Raw genomic sequence first — 18,691 nt, forward strand, 5'->3', positions numbered from 1 at the left:
AGAGAGAGACATCTGCTAGGAAAACAGAACATCAAGAAGAAAGATAAGAACCTTGAGTTCAATGATAAAGGAAATAGAAAAAGGCAGCAATCATCAATACCTGACTGCCAATTATTTCAAAGGCAGGGATTAAAAATTGTGACGGTTCATAAAGTTGTATTATAAAATTTTGTCAGCTGTCTTCCAAAGTCCATACTAAGAACTGAAGTGGAAGTTTGGTTCAGGGATAAAGAATTATAGGATAGGTGGTCAAAGATTAAAAATGTACTGATTTTGAATATGGACTGATAATATCATTGTATGGATAATGGCATTATATTAATTTTAAATTTCCTGTCTTATAATTGCATACTAGGTGTTTTTAAACATAGTCATATAAAATAATTTTTTTTTAAAGAAAAAGGCCCTTGTTCATAGGAGTACATGAAGGGTAAAAGATTCGTGAGGCCTGCAATTTGCTCTCAAATGGGTTAGCAAAAATAAAAGCTTATATATGTGTGTGTATGTACAGAAAGCAAACAAACGTGACAAGACAGCAGTGTATCTATCTTACTATTCTTGCAATTCTTCTGAATATAGAAATTTTTTTCAAAATACTACATTATTTAAAAGAGAAAGACTGAAATAGAGCCCAAATAGCAGTAAAATGTAAGTCCCATAAAAAAGGTACAAAGTGCCTGCCACAGGCATTCAGAACAGATTAGTTTCAGCTAAAAGATGGATTGAGAACCTCACATGGAAGGTTTCTGAGCTGGGCCGTCCAAGATGGAGAAAGATACAGACATTCTAGTTGAAAGGAATGGCACAAAGGACATGGAAGCAGAGAATTTAAGGAAAAACAAATACTCCAATTCAAAAGCAAATTTGTAAAAGGTAGTGGTGGTAGTATTTGTATAACTTTAAATATTCTTACCAAGGAAATAGGAGCTAAGCACTTACTTTCTTTAAGGAATAAAGCAAATGAGATAACTATTTAAAATTTTTTTCCTTTTCTTTCTTCCTGAAAACGAACCAAAACAGTTTATTCTAACAAATACAGTCTCACTGAACAGTGTTTAATTCTGTCTTCAGAGGAAAAAAAAGGCAGTGAAAACTGAATACATATTCCCAATTCATGATGTGAACTAACATCTAAAAACCTTAAAAATTAATGAAAACCTTAATTGCAACTTATCTATTCCTGCTTACAACGTAATGAGTTTTAGAAATGTTACTGTAAACTAAAGACCTAGCTCTCAACAGTGAAGTGGTTTTAAGAAAAATGAAAGAAAAAAAAGAAGAAGAAGAAAAAAAAAAACGAAAAGAAAAATGAAAGAGTGGGGCAGCCCAGGTGGCTCAGCGGTTTAGCGCCACCTTCAGCCCAGGGTGTGATCCTGGAGACCTGGGATTGAGTCCCATGTTGGGCTCCCTGCATGGAGCCTGCTTCTCCCTCTGCCTGTGTCTCTGCCTCTCTCTCCCTCTCTGTATGAATAAATGAATAAATGAATAAAATCTTTAAAAAAGAAAAATGAAAGGGTGATACAAATGATTAAAAATAAAATAGCTCTTGTTTTCTGGGTATTTTTTTTTAGCAAAAGTTTTAAAAGCTAAATTAAAAAACAACCATTGTATTTCAGAGGAGACAGTAAAATAAATATTCTAAATCAGTCTAATGTCTATTATCAGAAAAAAAATCTTAGAATAAAATGCCGATATTTTCTTAATGGCTTAAATACAATTAAACAATTGACTCCAGGTTCACTTCAGCAATTGGTAATTATAGATTTAGGCTAAATGCCTATCAAAAAAGACAACTATTTTTAGAGGAATACCAGGCAGCAATCAATAAAAATGTGACAACTGTGGATAGATATGGAAAGATATCTAACACATTAAGATATGCTTAAACACAAAGCTGCAAAAGTACAAGCCAAAAACATATATATATGGAAAGAAAAACATGGCCGATTATACCAAATCATTTTTAGCAGCCACTGCTGCAGAGAGGATTTCATTTTCTTATGTCCAATTTTTCTGCAAATATTTTTTAACAAACCTTCCGTTATGTTTCTATCTCTAATCAGCTCTTTTCTTTCCTTACTTTATTAACTTCACTGCAATATTTTCATTTGTCTAGGTAACAAATCCAATTACCAAGAAAGTTATTAAATAAAGATAGAAACACCTGCCTTGAAGCCTGAACTTCTGAGTTCTCTTTTTCCATATAGTAATAATAGAAGTTGGGCAGTCACAACACCCCTGACAGTTTGCTGAATTCTTAAAGTGAGTATTAGCTCCAAATACTAGACCAAACCCTGGCTTATCTCATACACGTTAGGAGACTATACAAGAATCTAGATGCTCCTATGGCACCTCAAAATATTAGGTCTGTGAACATGCCCTCTTAAAACTATGTAATTTGAAAATAAGATTATTATCCATTCTTATGGAATACATACATGAGGGTTTTTTAAGAAAGGAAGAAAAATATATTAGATAGTTTTAAAATATTAATATTTTAAATGTATTTAGAGCAGTAATGTTTAATGTTTTTAATGTTTAAAGTTTCTCAAATTTTATTTTACCAGTTCTGGGGCAAAAGGCTACAGTTAGAAGACTGTCAACTGCCTCTATATACTCTTACCTCTCAAAGATAATACCTCAAAGAGAAGGCAATTGTATGGAACAGAAAGAAGCCATTATTGCTGGCTGATTCTGTTCTGAGTCAAGGGAAGCTCAAAATGAACTTGGGAAAACTGTGCCAGAAAGCAAGGACATGCTCAAAAACTAACGCAGTCATGTCAGAAGGACACAGATCCCTTCAAGGGATCCCCCAAGTGTGGAATAACTTGAGTGTCCTATAACCACTGATTAATAAAAATCTCTCACTCAATAAGAGAGCAATGGGGACTTTGGTCAGGCATCTGGGTTCAGCTTAGGTCATGATCTCAGGGTCCTGGGATCGGGCTGTGTTGGGCTCCATGCTCAGTGGGGAGTCTGAGTCTGATTCTGCTTCTCCCTCTCCCTCAGCCTCTGCCCCTCCCTCCAAAGAAACAAAACAAACAAAATCTTAAAAAAAAAAAAAAAAAAAAAAAAAAAAAGGAGAGACCAACAAAAAAGAAAAAACTTATTAGCCTGTTTTAGAAGGGAATACTGCAGGGACACCTGAGTAGCCCAGTGGTTGAGCATCAGCCTTTGACTCAGGGTGTGATCCCGTTGTCCTGGGATCGAGTCCCGTATCGGGCTCTTTGCGTTTGTGTGGAACCTGCTTTTCCCTCTGCCTTTCTCTCTGTCTGTCATGAATAAATAAAATCTTAAAAAAAAAAAAGGAATATTGCAAAAATTTTATATACTAGCATTAAAAGAAATACAAGCTTTACCCTGCCCATCTTTTTTTCCTTTCCTTTTTTAAATGACATTAACTTTTTGAAGAGACCATGTCTTCTAGAGTACCACACATTCTTTATTTGTCTCCTCACATTAAGTCATTCCATGAAGTCCTATATTTCTGGTAACAGGAAGTTAGATGTAAAGGGCAATTAGACCCATTTTTGATAAGCAGACTTCATAATGATATATTCAATTTCCTACTGTGTCACCCCAGAAGTACACAATATTCCATTGTACAGGTATGTTTTTTTCTTTGTAGTTATTAAGTATCTGTAGGTAAGTGGGCACTTCAGCAACTTGTACTAAGTGAATTTTTACTTGACTGACCCATTAATGATCCTTCCCTGAATAACTTATTTCATTAGTTTTCAAAATATAGATTCCCTGCACCCCATTTTATGTCATTTGTATTTATTAGCTGGTATTCTTCTGTAAAAGGAAACTTCCCTGTCAACTAGAAAGAAACCTTTGTTCCTCCAAGGGCAGGGTAAAGTTTATATATCTGGGGACAACTGTAAGAATGAATTGAGGAAAAAATAAAATTATTAATTTTGTTGGTAGTGATAACAGTACTATGGTTGTTTACACAGGAGAACGTTTTGACTATTCTTACTCATAGGAAATATACACTGAAGTTTTCATAGTTTAAGTGCTTGATGCCTGCAAATGATTTTCAGTTTCCCAAAAATACACATACACAGAAAAAGCAACTATGACAAAATGTTACTAATTGTTGACTATCATTGGAAGTATGTTGTACTATTCCCTTGACTTTACTGGAGTTGGAAGATTTTTAGGATGAAGTTAGAAAAAAATATAATAATATCAGTCTATTACTTAATTACAATAGGGAAGACACAATTCTCAATTCATTTGAAAAATATTTATTGAACAGCTATTTTGTGCAAGTACTACATATATATTAGTAACTATGATAGTCTCTAACCGCAAGGACAGTCTAGTAGGGGCACCAAAATAACACAAAACAGTATAGAATTCACAGCATTTAATTACAATAATGATGAATATTATCAAGCAGAGGCAGAAAGTGCTATAATAGAGGCTTTAACAAACTGAGAGGTAAAGAACAGCTTCTATCAGGAAGTGACCTCGCAGTCATCCTTAATTTCTCTTGTAGTGATCTCCATCTTACTCTCAACCCCATTTCCAACGTGTCCCAGATCCTTGTGTTCTACATTTAAAATATCCATAATTCAGCCACTTAGCACCTCCATTATTACCACTCTGGTTCCCGCCTACATACATCCTTAACTGGATCACTGAAAAAGACTTCTAACAGGTCACCTGCTTCTACTCTTACCATAAGGTATTTTCAACAAAACAGCCGGATTGGTTAAATAATGTCATTTCTTCCACTCCAAAGTCCTGCAGAAGGTTTACATATCTGTCCCTGCCTTACCCTTTGACCTTACTTTCCATCACTTTTACCCTTACTCACTACGCTCTAGCCATACTGGGCATCTTGTTTCTCATACATTCCAGCCTTATGCCTTACCGTCTTTGCACTGGTTATTCCCCCAAATAGCTGTTATCAACTTCCAACTCTCTATACAAATATCACATTCTCAATCAGCCCTTCATGAGTACCCTATTAAAAACTGCAAAGTACACTGCAATGTACTTTGTAAAATTGCAAATGACTCTGACATTCTTGATACCCTCACTCTGCTGCCCTTTTTTTTCCCTCCCGTATTACTTATCACCTTCTAACATACTAGATAATTTACTGTTTATTACTTGCATTGCCGCTAGAATGTAAGCTCCATGAGGACAGAGATCTTTGCTTTTATTCAAGCGACCTTGTCCAACACATGATACGTAATAGGGGCTCAATATTTGTTGAAGAACTGACATTTAAAATAAAATGCTAAAAATGAGTAGGAGTTAGAAAGAGAAAACTTCCTATGCAAAGTAATTATTATTATGTGGGGACCCTTAGCTAAGAGGAACCAGGGACCAAAGAATGAAAAAGTTCTAAAAGATGAGTGGGAAAACAGTCAGTGGTCAAATAATTTAAGATTTTTCAGTCTCATTAGGGATCTCCCAGTTCATTCTGAGAGGAATGGAAAGCCAAAGACGGGTAATGACAGGACTTGCATTTTATAAAAATCTTGGAGGCAAAAAAAAAAAAAAAAAAAAATCTTGGAGGCAAAGTGGTCGTAAATTCAAAAGGGGCAAGTATGAATGCAAATGGGCCAATTAAAGGGACCATTACAATAATCTAGGCAAAAAAAATGAGGATGGTTTAGGCTAAAAGTGCCAAAATGGAGATGCAATGAGATACTGATTCATGTGAAATTGTGCATATTGCATATGGATTACGTATGTAAACGTGAAAAGCAACATAAAAAGTTTTTGACAAATAATAAAGTAGGATAACTTTATGACTTTGGAACTGAAAAACATTTCAGTAGGCACAAAAAGTATTAACCAGAAATTGAACTATATTAGATTTAAGAAATATTGAAAAGATATTAGGAAAAGCATGTCTCAGAGTAGTAGAAAATATATATTATATATATATATATCCAACAAAAAAAGCATATGCAGATAAATAAGATGAAAGATAATCCAAAAAAAAAAAGACAAGAAACTTAGACATCTCACAAAAGATAACAAAAATGAACAAGAAGCATGAATAGGTATTAACTATTAATCTTGTTAATGATAGGGAAAATGCAAATACAACAATATGAAGTACTACTACACACCTACTGAAATGATTAAAATTATTAATAAAAAGACTGACAATAACAACTGTTGGTAAATTTGTGAAGCAACTGAAACCTGCATGTACTGGTGGTAATTATAAAAAACAGGCACAACCATTTTGAAAAACTGCTGTCATTTCCAAAACTAAACATATGCATATCGTTTTCACAACCAGGTATATAAACAACAGAAATACATACACAGGTGCACCAAAAATACACATACAGTTCTGCTAGAACACTTTGAAAAAGTAAATTTGTTCCAATGCAACTAATGTGTTAGGGAACAATACTAGCATGACACAAATTTCACATTTGCTTACATTCAATCTTGTCCATGAGAAACAGTAGGTAAGAACAGAAAACTACACCCAGATGAAATGAACCACACAGACATACACAAAATACACATATTTCATACTTTAGCTTATTCAATGTTAGGATTCATGTTCATCCACACCTGTTGTGCTAACAACTGTACATCCAATGTCAGATAAATCACTAGATCAGCACTGTACAATTCACGAGCTACAGTCCTAACACACACTTCCATAGGAAACAAGAGTTGTTTTCAAGGTAAAATGCCATATTTATTGTAGTACTTACATACTCCTTAACCATTTAACTTGTATGAAACTATGCTGCCATTTTTATTAAGGTTTTACCTTTTTTTATATGTCACTCACCAAGTTTTGAGCTTTGAATCTCTAACTTCCTTTTTTACATAAGCCCTATAGTTTTTAATTGCACCATTTTACATTGTAAAAACTGATTTTTAAGAACATGTATGTTTTGCTATGGCAGAACTGACTGTAAAAGAATGTTCAAGGCAGCAATAACCCCAAACTGAAAACAACACAAATAGCCATCAATAGAACGGATAAATATACAATATATATATCATACAAGGGAATATTATATAGCAGAGAGACTGAAAAAACTTCCACTTGTGGATGAAATTCCCAAATACAAGAAAAAGGACACTAGATATAAGAGAGTACATACTGCACCAATCTGTTAAAATATAGTTTTAGGAGAGGCAAACTCATCTATGGTGTTAGAAACTAAGATGGTCCTTTGAGGAAGAGGATATAGGTAATGACTAAGAAAGGTACAAGGAAGATTTTTGGGGTACAGGAATATTTCTTTTTAAAAATGAAATATAACGTACATTCCAAAAAATTCACCGAATTTTAAAATGTACAATTCACTGGTTTTTAGTATACTCAAGTGTTGTGCAACCATCATCACTATCTAATTCCGGAAACCATTAGCAGTCATTCCATTTTCTTTTTCTTGACCTGGTATATTCACAATGCTGAAACACCCAACTTGGAGACAGCAGGGATAACTGAAAATGTATTACTGAAAGCAAAGTGTGTATTCTTCCAAATGTACCTAACTTAATATTTTTTCTTTTTGCAATCATACTATACCTAATATGCCACCATTTAAGAACATATAGAGGATATATAAGCCATATTTTTATGCCTACTACTTATATTGCATTAAGTGGCTGTACCATAATGTTTATCCAACTTCTTTTTTTTTCCAACTTCTTTTTTTAATTAATCTTTTAAAAATAATCTCTATGACCAATGTGGAGCTATCCAGTTTCCTATCATTTCTTACTGATAATCACTTAGATTATTTCCCCATTGATTTTTGTTAATATCACAATACTGCAATAAACAAGCATATATATATGGATATATATTAATAATTTATGTGACTGCATCTGTAACATATGCTATATTAAAGGATACTGTTGTCTTTCAGAAAGGCTGCACCACTGTACCTCCTACCAACAGTAAAAGAGTTTGTTTCCTCACACATTTAATTAACCTTTGACAATCAAATTAGTTAAAAGTACTCCCATTGTCAATGTGATACGCCTGCTTTTAAAGTAAGGTTGAGCATCTCTTCAAAGACTTATTTGGTCCACTGGCCGCATTTCTTTTTCTCTAAACTGCCTATTCACATCCTTTAGTCACTTTTCTATTGAATGTTGATGTTTTTCTTATTTATCTGTAAAGAGGTTTCTTGAATTGAGGTTGGAAATTAGTCTTTTTTCATAAATGTAACAAATTTCCCCCCAGTATATTTCTCAATTGTTTAATGTATCTTTTCATACAGAAGTTCTATGATCAAACTTAATCAAACTTTGTGATGTCCACAAATAAATTCCACAAAGTCGGTATTCTTTTTTTTTTCCTTTTCATTTTATTAAGTGGAGTCCAACACAGGGCTTGAACTCTAGACTGTGAGATCAAGACCTGAGCTGAGATCAAGAGTCAGATGCTTAACTGAGTTACTCAGGTGCCCCCAAACTCAGCATCCAGTTTTCTTCTAATTTTTCAGGATTTTGTCGTCATGCTCAGAAAAGATTTTCCTATCCAAAATTCATTAAAGGGTTACTTTTATGGTTTCACCTTTTTTTTTTCTTTAAACCTTTGACTCTTTGGTTGGCCTGCAAAGTATTATCAAAAACAGAAGTGCCGGGCAGCCCGGGTGACTCAGTGGTTTAGCGCCGCCTTCAGCCCAGGGCCTGATCCTGGAGACCCGGGATGGGGCTCCCTGCAAGAAGCCTGCTTCCCCCTCTGCCTGTCTCTGCCCGCCCCCTTCTGTGTCTCTCATGAATAAATAAAGTCTTTAAAAAAAAAAAAAAAAAAGACAGAAGTGCCATAGACTGAATGTTTGTTTCCCCCAAATTCACATGTTGAAATGCTAAAACTCTAATGTGATGGCATTAGAAGGTGGGGCTTTTGGGAGGGGATTAGGCCATGAGGGGAGGCTTTATGAATGGGATTGTGCCCTTATAAGAGATGCCAGTGAGCTCCCTCACCCCTTCCTCAATGTGAGGACACTGAGAAAAGAGCCAACAATGAACCAGGACATGGGCTTTCACTAGTCAGTCAATCTACCAGTGACTTGATCTTGGACTGCCCAGCTTCCACGACTATGAGAAATAAATTTGTGTTGTTTGTAAACTACCCAATCTGTGATATTCTGTTACAGCAACTCAGAAACCAAATAAAACAGGATACTGCATCCTTTTCTGTTGGAATTTCTCATTAAATCCGGCAATTTCTCCTACTCTCACATCTTGCTTCCTTTCAAATATGCTTCCTTTCAAATACTCTTCCTTACCATTTCTAAAGTTCACTCTTATTTTAGGATAGATCTGTTTCCATAAACATGACACGTGCTCATTATTTTTAAAAAGTAACAGAGAAGGGACCCCTGGGTGGCTCAGCAGTTGAGCTCAGGGCATGATCCTGGGGTCCCAGGATCCAGTCCTGCACTGGGCTCCCTGCATGGAGCCTGCTTCTGCCTTTGCCTCTATCTCTGCTTCTCTCTCTGTGTCTCTTATGAATTAATAAATAAAATCTTTTTAAAAATTAAAAAATAAAAAGTAACAGAAAAGTTTAAAAAAAGAAAAAATCCCCATCACCCAGAAACAACCATTAATAGAATGCAAACATTATTCCAAACATCTCAACTAGGTATATGTTCAAAGTAGAAGACAGAAATACGAAACACAAAAAAGTTCTAAGAAAATGAGATATCATGTCACTATAAAAATAAATGGCATGAATTTTCATTTTACTACATCAAAAGAAATAGAAGAAATAAAGTTATAAGGGCACAAATTAACTGACAAATGAGGATCTGGCAAGTTAGATCAGTTACCAACTATAACAACAACAAAATGGACAAGAAAGAAAGTGAACAAATGCTTTATAAGACAAAAGATTTTCACTTGAAGAGTGTAAGAGAAGCATGCCCTGGAAATTGCTCAATCTCAAATACTTTTTGCAAAAAAAACCCTCCTTACGACACTCCTACACGAACATAAAGAGACAGTAAGACTGCATTGCATGCAACTTTGTCACAAAACATTACCTTACTACCTATATTTATTTTTAAAGGCAAGGCGGGGGGGGGGGAGGGCATAGGGAGAGGGAAGGAGAATCCTAAGCAGGCCTTGTGTGGAGCCCAACTTGTGTGGAGCCCAACTAGAGGCTGGATTTCACAACCCTGAGATCATGACTTGAACCAAAATCAAGAGCTGGCCACTCAAGCAACTGAACCACCAGGAGCCCCCATTATCTTACTTTATTATCCAAGAATTAGTGGACAAGTGCAATAATAACCTAAATTTTAAATTTTGTATAAGACAAAATATTTTCATGATTTTCCTATTTTTCAAGTTATACTGAAATAAAAACTTCCTCTGCATTTGTTTTATTTTGGGTCAATGGATTCTCCTCAACTACAAAACAAGTAAGGTGAATTAAATGATCTAAGTCTCTTTTTAGTCCTAAATACCATGCCTCTAAGAGTCTAAAGAGATCACTTAGCCAAGTTTTCTGTCCAAATTAAGCATAGATGGGGAGTAGGGGATTATATTTTCCTTCTCTTAGAGGACTTGCAAAAAAAAGTAGAAATGTAATCTCTAAACATTCCAGGTTTGTTTTTTTTCTAAGTCCTTATGTCTATCCTCCATCAGTTTCAAAACTACTTACATTTTTCAGATTAGTATCTATCAGGGTTTTGTGTCTTCTCTGCAAAACTACTTTCTCTTTAACTGATCTCAGATTTGATACACACAGATCTTCCCCTTTTTAAGAAAATCTAGCATTTGATGAACACATCTCCCTGTTCCTAAGTCCATCCATGAATGGGTATAAATTTCAAGTATACTGGAGCATTTTCATTGTGCCAAGCCCTAATCAACATTTATAACCATATTTCCTTCTCATCCATTTTCCTAACTAGTAAAATCTGTCATTTGCAATCTGAAAATTCTTATTCCCCTTTTCTCCTGTTAATATGTCCATAATACACTTTTTTAGGAGATGGAGAAACCAGCACCACACATAGCATTTCTAGGTACCAGCACCTCATTTTATAAAAGTTGAAATTTTCCAATACATTTTTTTCTTAAGATTTTATTTTTAAGTAATCTCTATACCCAACATGGGGCTCCAACTCACAACCCTGATATCAAGGGTTGTACACTCCATTGACTGAGCCAGTTGGGCACACCTGAAATTTTCCAATACTACTCTTGATGGAATTCAACACATTGTTGATCTTTCTGACTGAAATCTATTACGGAAATTAACTTCCAACTTGCAGAACTATCCACTTACTTAACCTTAATGGCCATTTACTTTTACTTTTTACTGAGCCAGATAATATCTAAACCTATAAAAACAGGCAAATCAACTATAAGAACTCTATGCTTTATACTCATAGTTTAACATAATAAATCAGACTAAAAAAAATCAGAAAGTAATTAAATAAGAAACTCAATTCTCTTAAAAGTTAACATATTTCCTCAAATGCAAAATTTTTAACCTAAGACAATAAATGTGAAATAAAAATTGTGTATTACTGATTAACATTTAAAAAATCTATTTGGAATCGATCATCAGTGCAAATGATATATCAACAAAAGGGAATGGAACTGAAATGATCCCAGAGAGTGACAGAAAAGTAATTTAAAAAATAAAGACACAAAGACAATACAACCCTAGACTCTCTCTCTAATCAAAGAAAAATATATAAGTGCATACCAGGATTAGCAAAAAGAACTGTGAACTGGGTATTAAGAGATGAGAAATTCAAGGGTAGACTTGCCCAAACTAGCTAAATAGGCTAGGTCAAATAATTAATTTTCTTCTGGATCTCGATTTCCTGATCCTTAAAATGAGAAAGAGGGATTAGATGTAGTCCCTGCTCTGAAATTTTACAATCCTACGTGATGTAATATGAAAAAGAAAACTTACAGTCTACTTCATTACCAAAGGGCTGTCTGGTTGCTGCCCACCACTACTTTCCCCTGATTTATTACTCACCAAACAGAGGCTGATTCAATATTCCAGGCAATTCTCTAGTACAAACTAGAAGGGACTAGAATCAAATTCAGACAGACAACCAAAATTCAAATGACTAATGTTTCTCAGAATCCTCATTACAAAATGCTTCATATCTAACTCTAATACTTTTACCTAACTCCACCAGCAACAGTATGTCACAACAACAAAAGAAAGATTATTATTAAAATAGTTTTTAAAACTTAAATAGTTTTGACTACAAAAATGCAGAAACCGATGTTAACCTTAAGCTTTACTGATCAAAAAATGAACTATTGGGACTTCATTAAGGTAAGAAGCTTTTGCACAGCAAAGGATACAGTCAACAAAACTAAAAGACAACCTACAGGATGGGAGAGGATATTTGCAAATGACCTATCAGATAAAGGGCTAGTATCCAAGATCTATAAAGAACTTATTAAACTCAACACCAAAGAAACAAACAATCCAATCATGAAATGGGCAAAAGACATGAACAGAAATCTCACAGAGGAAGACATGGACATGGCCAACATGCACATGAGAAAATGCTCTGCATCACTTGCCATCAGGGAAATACAAATCAAAACCACAATGAGATCCCACCTCACACCAGTGAGAATGGGGAAAATTAACCAGGCAGGAAGCCACAAATGTTGGAAAGGATGCGGAGAAAAGGGAACCCTCTTGCACTGTTGGTGGGAATGTGAACTGGTGCAGCCACTCTGGAAAACTGTGTGGAGGCTCCTCAAAGAGTTAAAAATAGACCTGCCCTACGACCCAGCAATTGCACTGCTGGGGATTTACCCCAAAGATTCAGATGCAATGAAACGCCGAGACACCTGCACCCCGATGTTTATAGCAGCAATGTCCACAATAGCCAAACTGTGGAAGGAGCCTCGGTGTCCATGTGGTTTATGTATACAATGGAATATTACTCAGCCTTTAGAAATGACAAATACCCACCATTTGCTTCAACATGGATGGAACTGGAGGGTATTAAGCTGAGTGAAGTAAGTCAATCGGAGAAGGACAAACATTGTATGCTCTCATTCATTCTCAACTCTTTGAGGACAAACATTGTACGTTCTCATTCATTTGGGGAATATAAATAATAGTGAAAGGGAATATAAGGGAAGGGAGAAGAAATGTGTGGGAAATATCAGAAAGGGAGACAGAACGTAAAGACTCCTAACTCTGGGAAACGAACCAGGGATGGTGGAAGGGGAGGAGTGTGGGGGGTGGGGGTGAATGGGTGACGGGCACTGAGGGGGGCACTTGACGGGATGACCACTGGGTGTTATTCTGTATGTTGGTAAATTGAACACCAATAAAAAATAAATGTATTATAAAAAAAAATTTACTGATCAATCTTTAGTGAGTTTTAATACTGCAATCTTTGAGCCAAGTACAGAGAATCTTTGGGGTAAATGTAGTAACTAATCTGCCCAGGACTACATTCTATTTCTAAAAAACAAACAAACAAACAAACAAACAAAAACACCAGAGCAAAACCATCTTTTCAAAATACGATTTCATTGAGGTCTCTCACACAAAGTATTTTTAGGAGTCTAAAGCAAGTATTTCAGATCTCGAATCATTCACATGTTAGGAAAGGCACACCAGAGATTCTGAGCTTTTCTCTTCAAAATTATTTGTAATCCCGTATTTCCACATAATACCCATTTTAATAAAATGAAAAAACGTAGCCACTCCAATAAATTGATTATTGAAAAATTTTAGCCTCAGGAAAACTTTTTTATCTTACCTCTACACTAGGGCTAAGGCTACTTGGCAGTGTTTCTGAAGTCACAGTAGTGCTTGGAAGGCTGGAAATTTCCCAAGTATTCACAGGCTGTATTGGTTCAGACTGCTTTGAACGATCTATACATTTTGGATTATCCAGTAAGGTCACTTCATAAAATTCTTGAATATCTAGAGGTAAAGAAAGGAGGAAAAAAAAAAAATCAGAAGTATTTAGATTTTCTAATTAAACTACTCATTGCTAAAACAGTAAAACTCAAAAGCAAAATTTTAGTCTAGATTAGTAAAATAAGCCTAATCTTATAATGTATTTAATCAGTGAATGTTTTCTCATTTTAGTATGTCATAATCATAACAGAACTTGCAGAGCATAGTATAAAAATCATATGCTTTTTACACTTCAAAGTCAGTGCTGAGTTCAAATCTCTATTCCATCACAAATTAGTTACCTGTTTAAGCAAGTTACTTAACCTCTGATAACTTGCCTCTTACCATGTGGATACAAGGACTGAGCATAATACATATAAAGTGCACAATGGCACATAATAGGCTCCAACAGACGGTAGCTAGTATCATTAATATGAATTTTGAAGACATGAGTCATTACTGGTATTTTATCTTTATACTACCAATATCTCAATATAAACCCATAGTGTAGTTTTATTTACTTTTATTATTTGTTAAAGATTTTATTTATTTATTCATGAAACATACAGAGAAAGAGGCAGAGACACAGGGAGAGAGAGAGAGAGAGAGAGAGAAGCAGGCTCCTCGTCCACCTGATGCGGGACTTGATCCCCAGACACCAGGACAAATGCCTCGAGCTGAAGGCAGATGCTCAAATGCTGAGCCATCCAGGTGTCCCACCCCTCATGTAGTTTCAACTATCCTTTTAACCAAAGTAAAGCAAACAAAAAAGTTAAATACTAAATTAAAGACTGTACATTATATTTGAAACAATTGATTAAACATGACAAAACTCTAAAAAAATCCATAAATTTACTTAAAGTAGCACAAGATGTTACTTTGCTGTCAGTTGGAATTATACAAACTTAGTATATTAATACTAATTGATTCTTCATGCCATTCAGAAGCTCTGAATGGTAGTTATATAATGTTTAAGTTCATCACTATTAGTTCTTTTTTTTTTCACTATTAGTTCTTTACTCACATAGCAGTGTATTTTGAGTTGATTTTTCAAAAGGCAAAAATTATTATTTTAACAGCAAAGGTGGGGCATTATCCTGTACAGCATCATGCACAGATGCAAACATTCAGATAAAATGCCTTTATTTCTATGATGAAAAGATCACTATCTCCTTTAAAAAAAAACAATGTCAGAAGACAATAGAAACAAAGTAATTCCCTTTTAATAACCAGCAGAACTGTAGAACTAAGAGTTTATAAAAAGTAAGATGACAGTATCAACCTACTTTACAAGGTGTTAAGAATATTACTAGAGAAAACTGCATGTGAAATGATTTTGTAAACCATGAGTAACTAATTAAAACTGTTCACATAACCATCATGAAAAAATAAACTCAAAGCAAAGTGTTCTTACCAAAAATTGTTTAAGCTGAATCTCAATCGAGCCTTCAGAACCAACTTCTAGTTATAAGAAATACAGAGGCTACAGAAACAAGTTAAAATGACACCAAAAAATAAGGAAAAAAAAAGATCCAGAAGGGGGACATTCCACAAGACAAATGGCCAGGGTTTTTTTTGTTTTTGTTTTGGTTTTGGTTTTATTTATTCATTCATGAGAGACACAGAGAGAGAGGCAGAGACACAGGTTCCATGCAGGGAGCCCGACATGGGACTCGATCCCAGGACCCCAGGATCCCGCCCTGAGCCAAAGGCAGATGCTCAACTGCTGAGCCCCCAGGTGTCCCTGGCCAGTTTCTTTAGAAAGTCAATGTCATGAAAGGGAAGAAAAATTGTTTGAAAGGATTTTTTTTTTTTTTTTGGTATAAAGGAAACAAAAAAAGACACAGCAATCAAAAAAGACATAGCAATCAACTGCAATATCTGAGACTTGACTAGTGAGTAGGGGTAGGGGATATAAAAGATTGTGATAGGGATGGATGCCTGGGTGGTCTAGCGGTTAAGCATCTACCTTTGGCTCAGGGTGTCATCCTTGGGTCCAGGGATCGAGTCCCACATCGGGCTTCCCCACAGGGAGCCTGCTTCTCCCTCTGCCTATGTCTCTGCCTCTCTCTCTCTGTGTCTCTTATGAATAAATAAATAAAATCTTAAAAAAAAAAAGATTGTGATAATTAGGGAAATTTAAATACGGACTATTCCGTATTCCAGACTACTAGAGATTTTTTTTGTAGAAGATATACATGTGTAAGTAGGTATACATTTCAGTAGAACATATATTTCTAAATATAAAGAAACATATTTTATAGATCTATAGAGAGGAGAGTTATCTCCTACAAAAAAATGAAAATGTTCCCCAAGTACACTAAATGTTGTGCAACTAAGTATTAATTGGATGATTACCAATCTCAAAATAAATAGCCCACATCACTACGTAAAAACTTTATTATATTTTCTATTACTGTAAGTCAAGTTTGAAATCTTAACTTTCTGTGACCTTTTATTCTACACTTAACAGAAATACTGCTATATTTACCTTCAAAAACATCACTAACGAATATCTAGATCTGTTCTACAATGATGAAAACATTCTATAGCTGCACTCTCCAATATGGTAGCCACTAGCTACATATGGCTATTCAGCACTTAAAATATGACTAGTGTGAATGAGGAACACGTTTTATAATTTTATTTATGTTTACTTTAAATAGCCACCTACAGCTAGTAGTTATCATACAGTACAACAAAGATATAGACTAGTATAATTTGGAGTAACATTTTACTATCTAGAAAGATGAGGGAACAAAGCGTTCCCTATGTGAATTTTCCAAAAGTTCACTCACATCCTGCTACTGTCAACTGAAATGATTCTTCTATTAAAAAGTCCTTTCTAATTTGCTATATCTGAGCTCTTATGTACTGAAGAATCAAATATTCATATAATTTTAACTATATCAAGCTTAAGACAAAATAAGCTGAGTAAACACCCATTAGAGTGGCTATTATCAACAAAAGAAAGTAACAAATAGGGACGCCTGGGTGGCTCAGCGGTTGGGCGCCTGCCTTTGGCTCAAGTCATCATCCCAGCATCCAGGATCAAGTCCCCACATTGGGCTCCCTGCGAGGAGCCTGCTTCTCCCTCTGCCTGTGTCTCTGCCTCTCTCTCTCTCCCCCTCAGTCTGTGTCTCTCATGAATAAATATATGAATCTTTAAAAAAAAGAAAAAGAAAGAAACAAATACTGATGAGGATGTAGAGAAATCAAACCCTGTCCATCTCCGTTAGGAACAGAAAATGATGCAGCATTGAGGAAAACAGTAGAGTGGTATCTCAAAATGTTGAAACATAGAATCACCATTTGATCCAGCATTAGATCCTGGGTATACACCCAAAAGAAGTGAAAGCAGGGACTCGAACAGATATTTATACATCAATGATCACAGCAGTATTATTCCCAGTATCCAAAAGGTGAATACAATTCAAATGTTCATCTACAGATGAACAGTTAAAAAACAGAATGTGGTATATACAAAGGACATAGTATTATTCGACTTTTTTAAAGATTTTATTTATTTATTCCTGAGAGACACAGAGAGAGAGAGAGAGAGAGAGAGGCAGAGACACAGAGGGAGAAGCAGGCTCCATGCAGGGAGCCCAATGTGGGACTCGATCCCAGGACCCTGGGGTCACGCCCTGGGCCGAAGGCAGGCACTAAACTGCTGAGCCACCCAGGGATCCCCTTATTCAACTTTTAAAAGAATAAAATTCTGATACATTTTATAAAACGGATGGATGAATTTTGAAGACACTACACTAACTGGCATAAATCAGACACAAAAAAACAAATACTGTGTGATTCTACCCTTATATAAAGTACCTAGAATAGTCCAATTCATAGAGACAGAAAAGTTGTTACTGGGGTAAGGAAGCAATGGGGTAAGGAGGGACTGGGGTAATGTGGGAATGGAGAGTTATTGTTTAATGGGTACAGAGTTTCAGTTTGGGATGATGAAAAGGTTCAGAAGATAGACTGAGTGGTGAAGGTCACAAAATAATGTGAATGTACTTTAATGCCCCTAAACTGTACACTTAAAAAATGGTAAATTTTGTTACATATATTTATCACAACAAAAAGTAAGCTGAATCAAAGAATCTAGGGGAGCTTAAGTGAGTAAAGTGCATGGAATTTAGTCTGTAGGAATTGTAATATCTACTTTAGCTATTTAGTTATCTTTGTTTCTTACTGAGATCAAGATAACTGACATTGCCAGACTGTTACTGGATCACTATCTATCCCCAACTTAAAAAGAGACTTCTTACCAAACGTGGCTAACTAAAAACATATGCAAAAGGACTGAAATAGTTAACACATGTAGTATAGTGTGGTATTGCTCCTGATATGACAATCTGTCACAGTTATTTATCGCCTTCCTTTAAAATATATACACACACATACACACACACACCCTTAATTTTGACCTATATCTCATCTTGACTAACATCCCATATATTTTTTTCATTTGTCGACCACACTTCATCTTTAGGATATCTCAAGATTATAAAGATGAGCAACATAATAACACTTCTTCAGAAATGATTTCTCCATCACAATTTATTCAGTTACTTCAGTACAGATTTTTCAAAGGTGCACCTAATCAAAAAGGGTACTCTGGGAAAAACTGGACACAGACCGAGCTTTTCTTAGGAGTCCAAAGTACTTATATTTTATATTTCCCATGCTATCAGCAGTCACTATTCTTTATAATCTACATTTTATATGTCAGAAGATAATTGTATCACTGATCATAACTAAAAAGATTTAGCAAAAAAAAAGTTAGATTACTAGGACAAGAAAAATATT

General features: G+C 35.2%; 1 protein-coding gene across 22 annotated transcripts in view; it reads right to left on the reverse strand.

Annotated features, from left to right (window-relative positions):
* DLG1 (discs large MAGUK scaffold protein 1) overlaps nucleotides 1–18,691 on the reverse strand; it is a 228,720-nt gene that overhangs the window by 198,049 nt on the left and 11,980 nt on the right. For all 22 annotated transcript variants that reach the window (XM_072726180.1, XM_072726293.1, XM_072726258.1 and 19 more), the window contains exon 4: nucleotides 13,734–13,900. In XM_072726180.1, coding sequence (XP_072582281.1) covers nucleotides 13,734–13,900 — 167 coding nt within the window. The remainder of the gene's footprint in view (nucleotides 1–13,733; nucleotides 13,901–18,691) is intronic.

This window comes from Vulpes vulpes, chromosome 1, assembly GCF_048418805.1.
Source record: "Vulpes vulpes isolate BD-2025 chromosome 1, VulVul3, whole genome shotgun sequence".
Lineage (NCBI taxonomy): Eukaryota > Metazoa > Chordata > Mammalia > Carnivora > Canidae > Vulpes > Vulpes vulpes.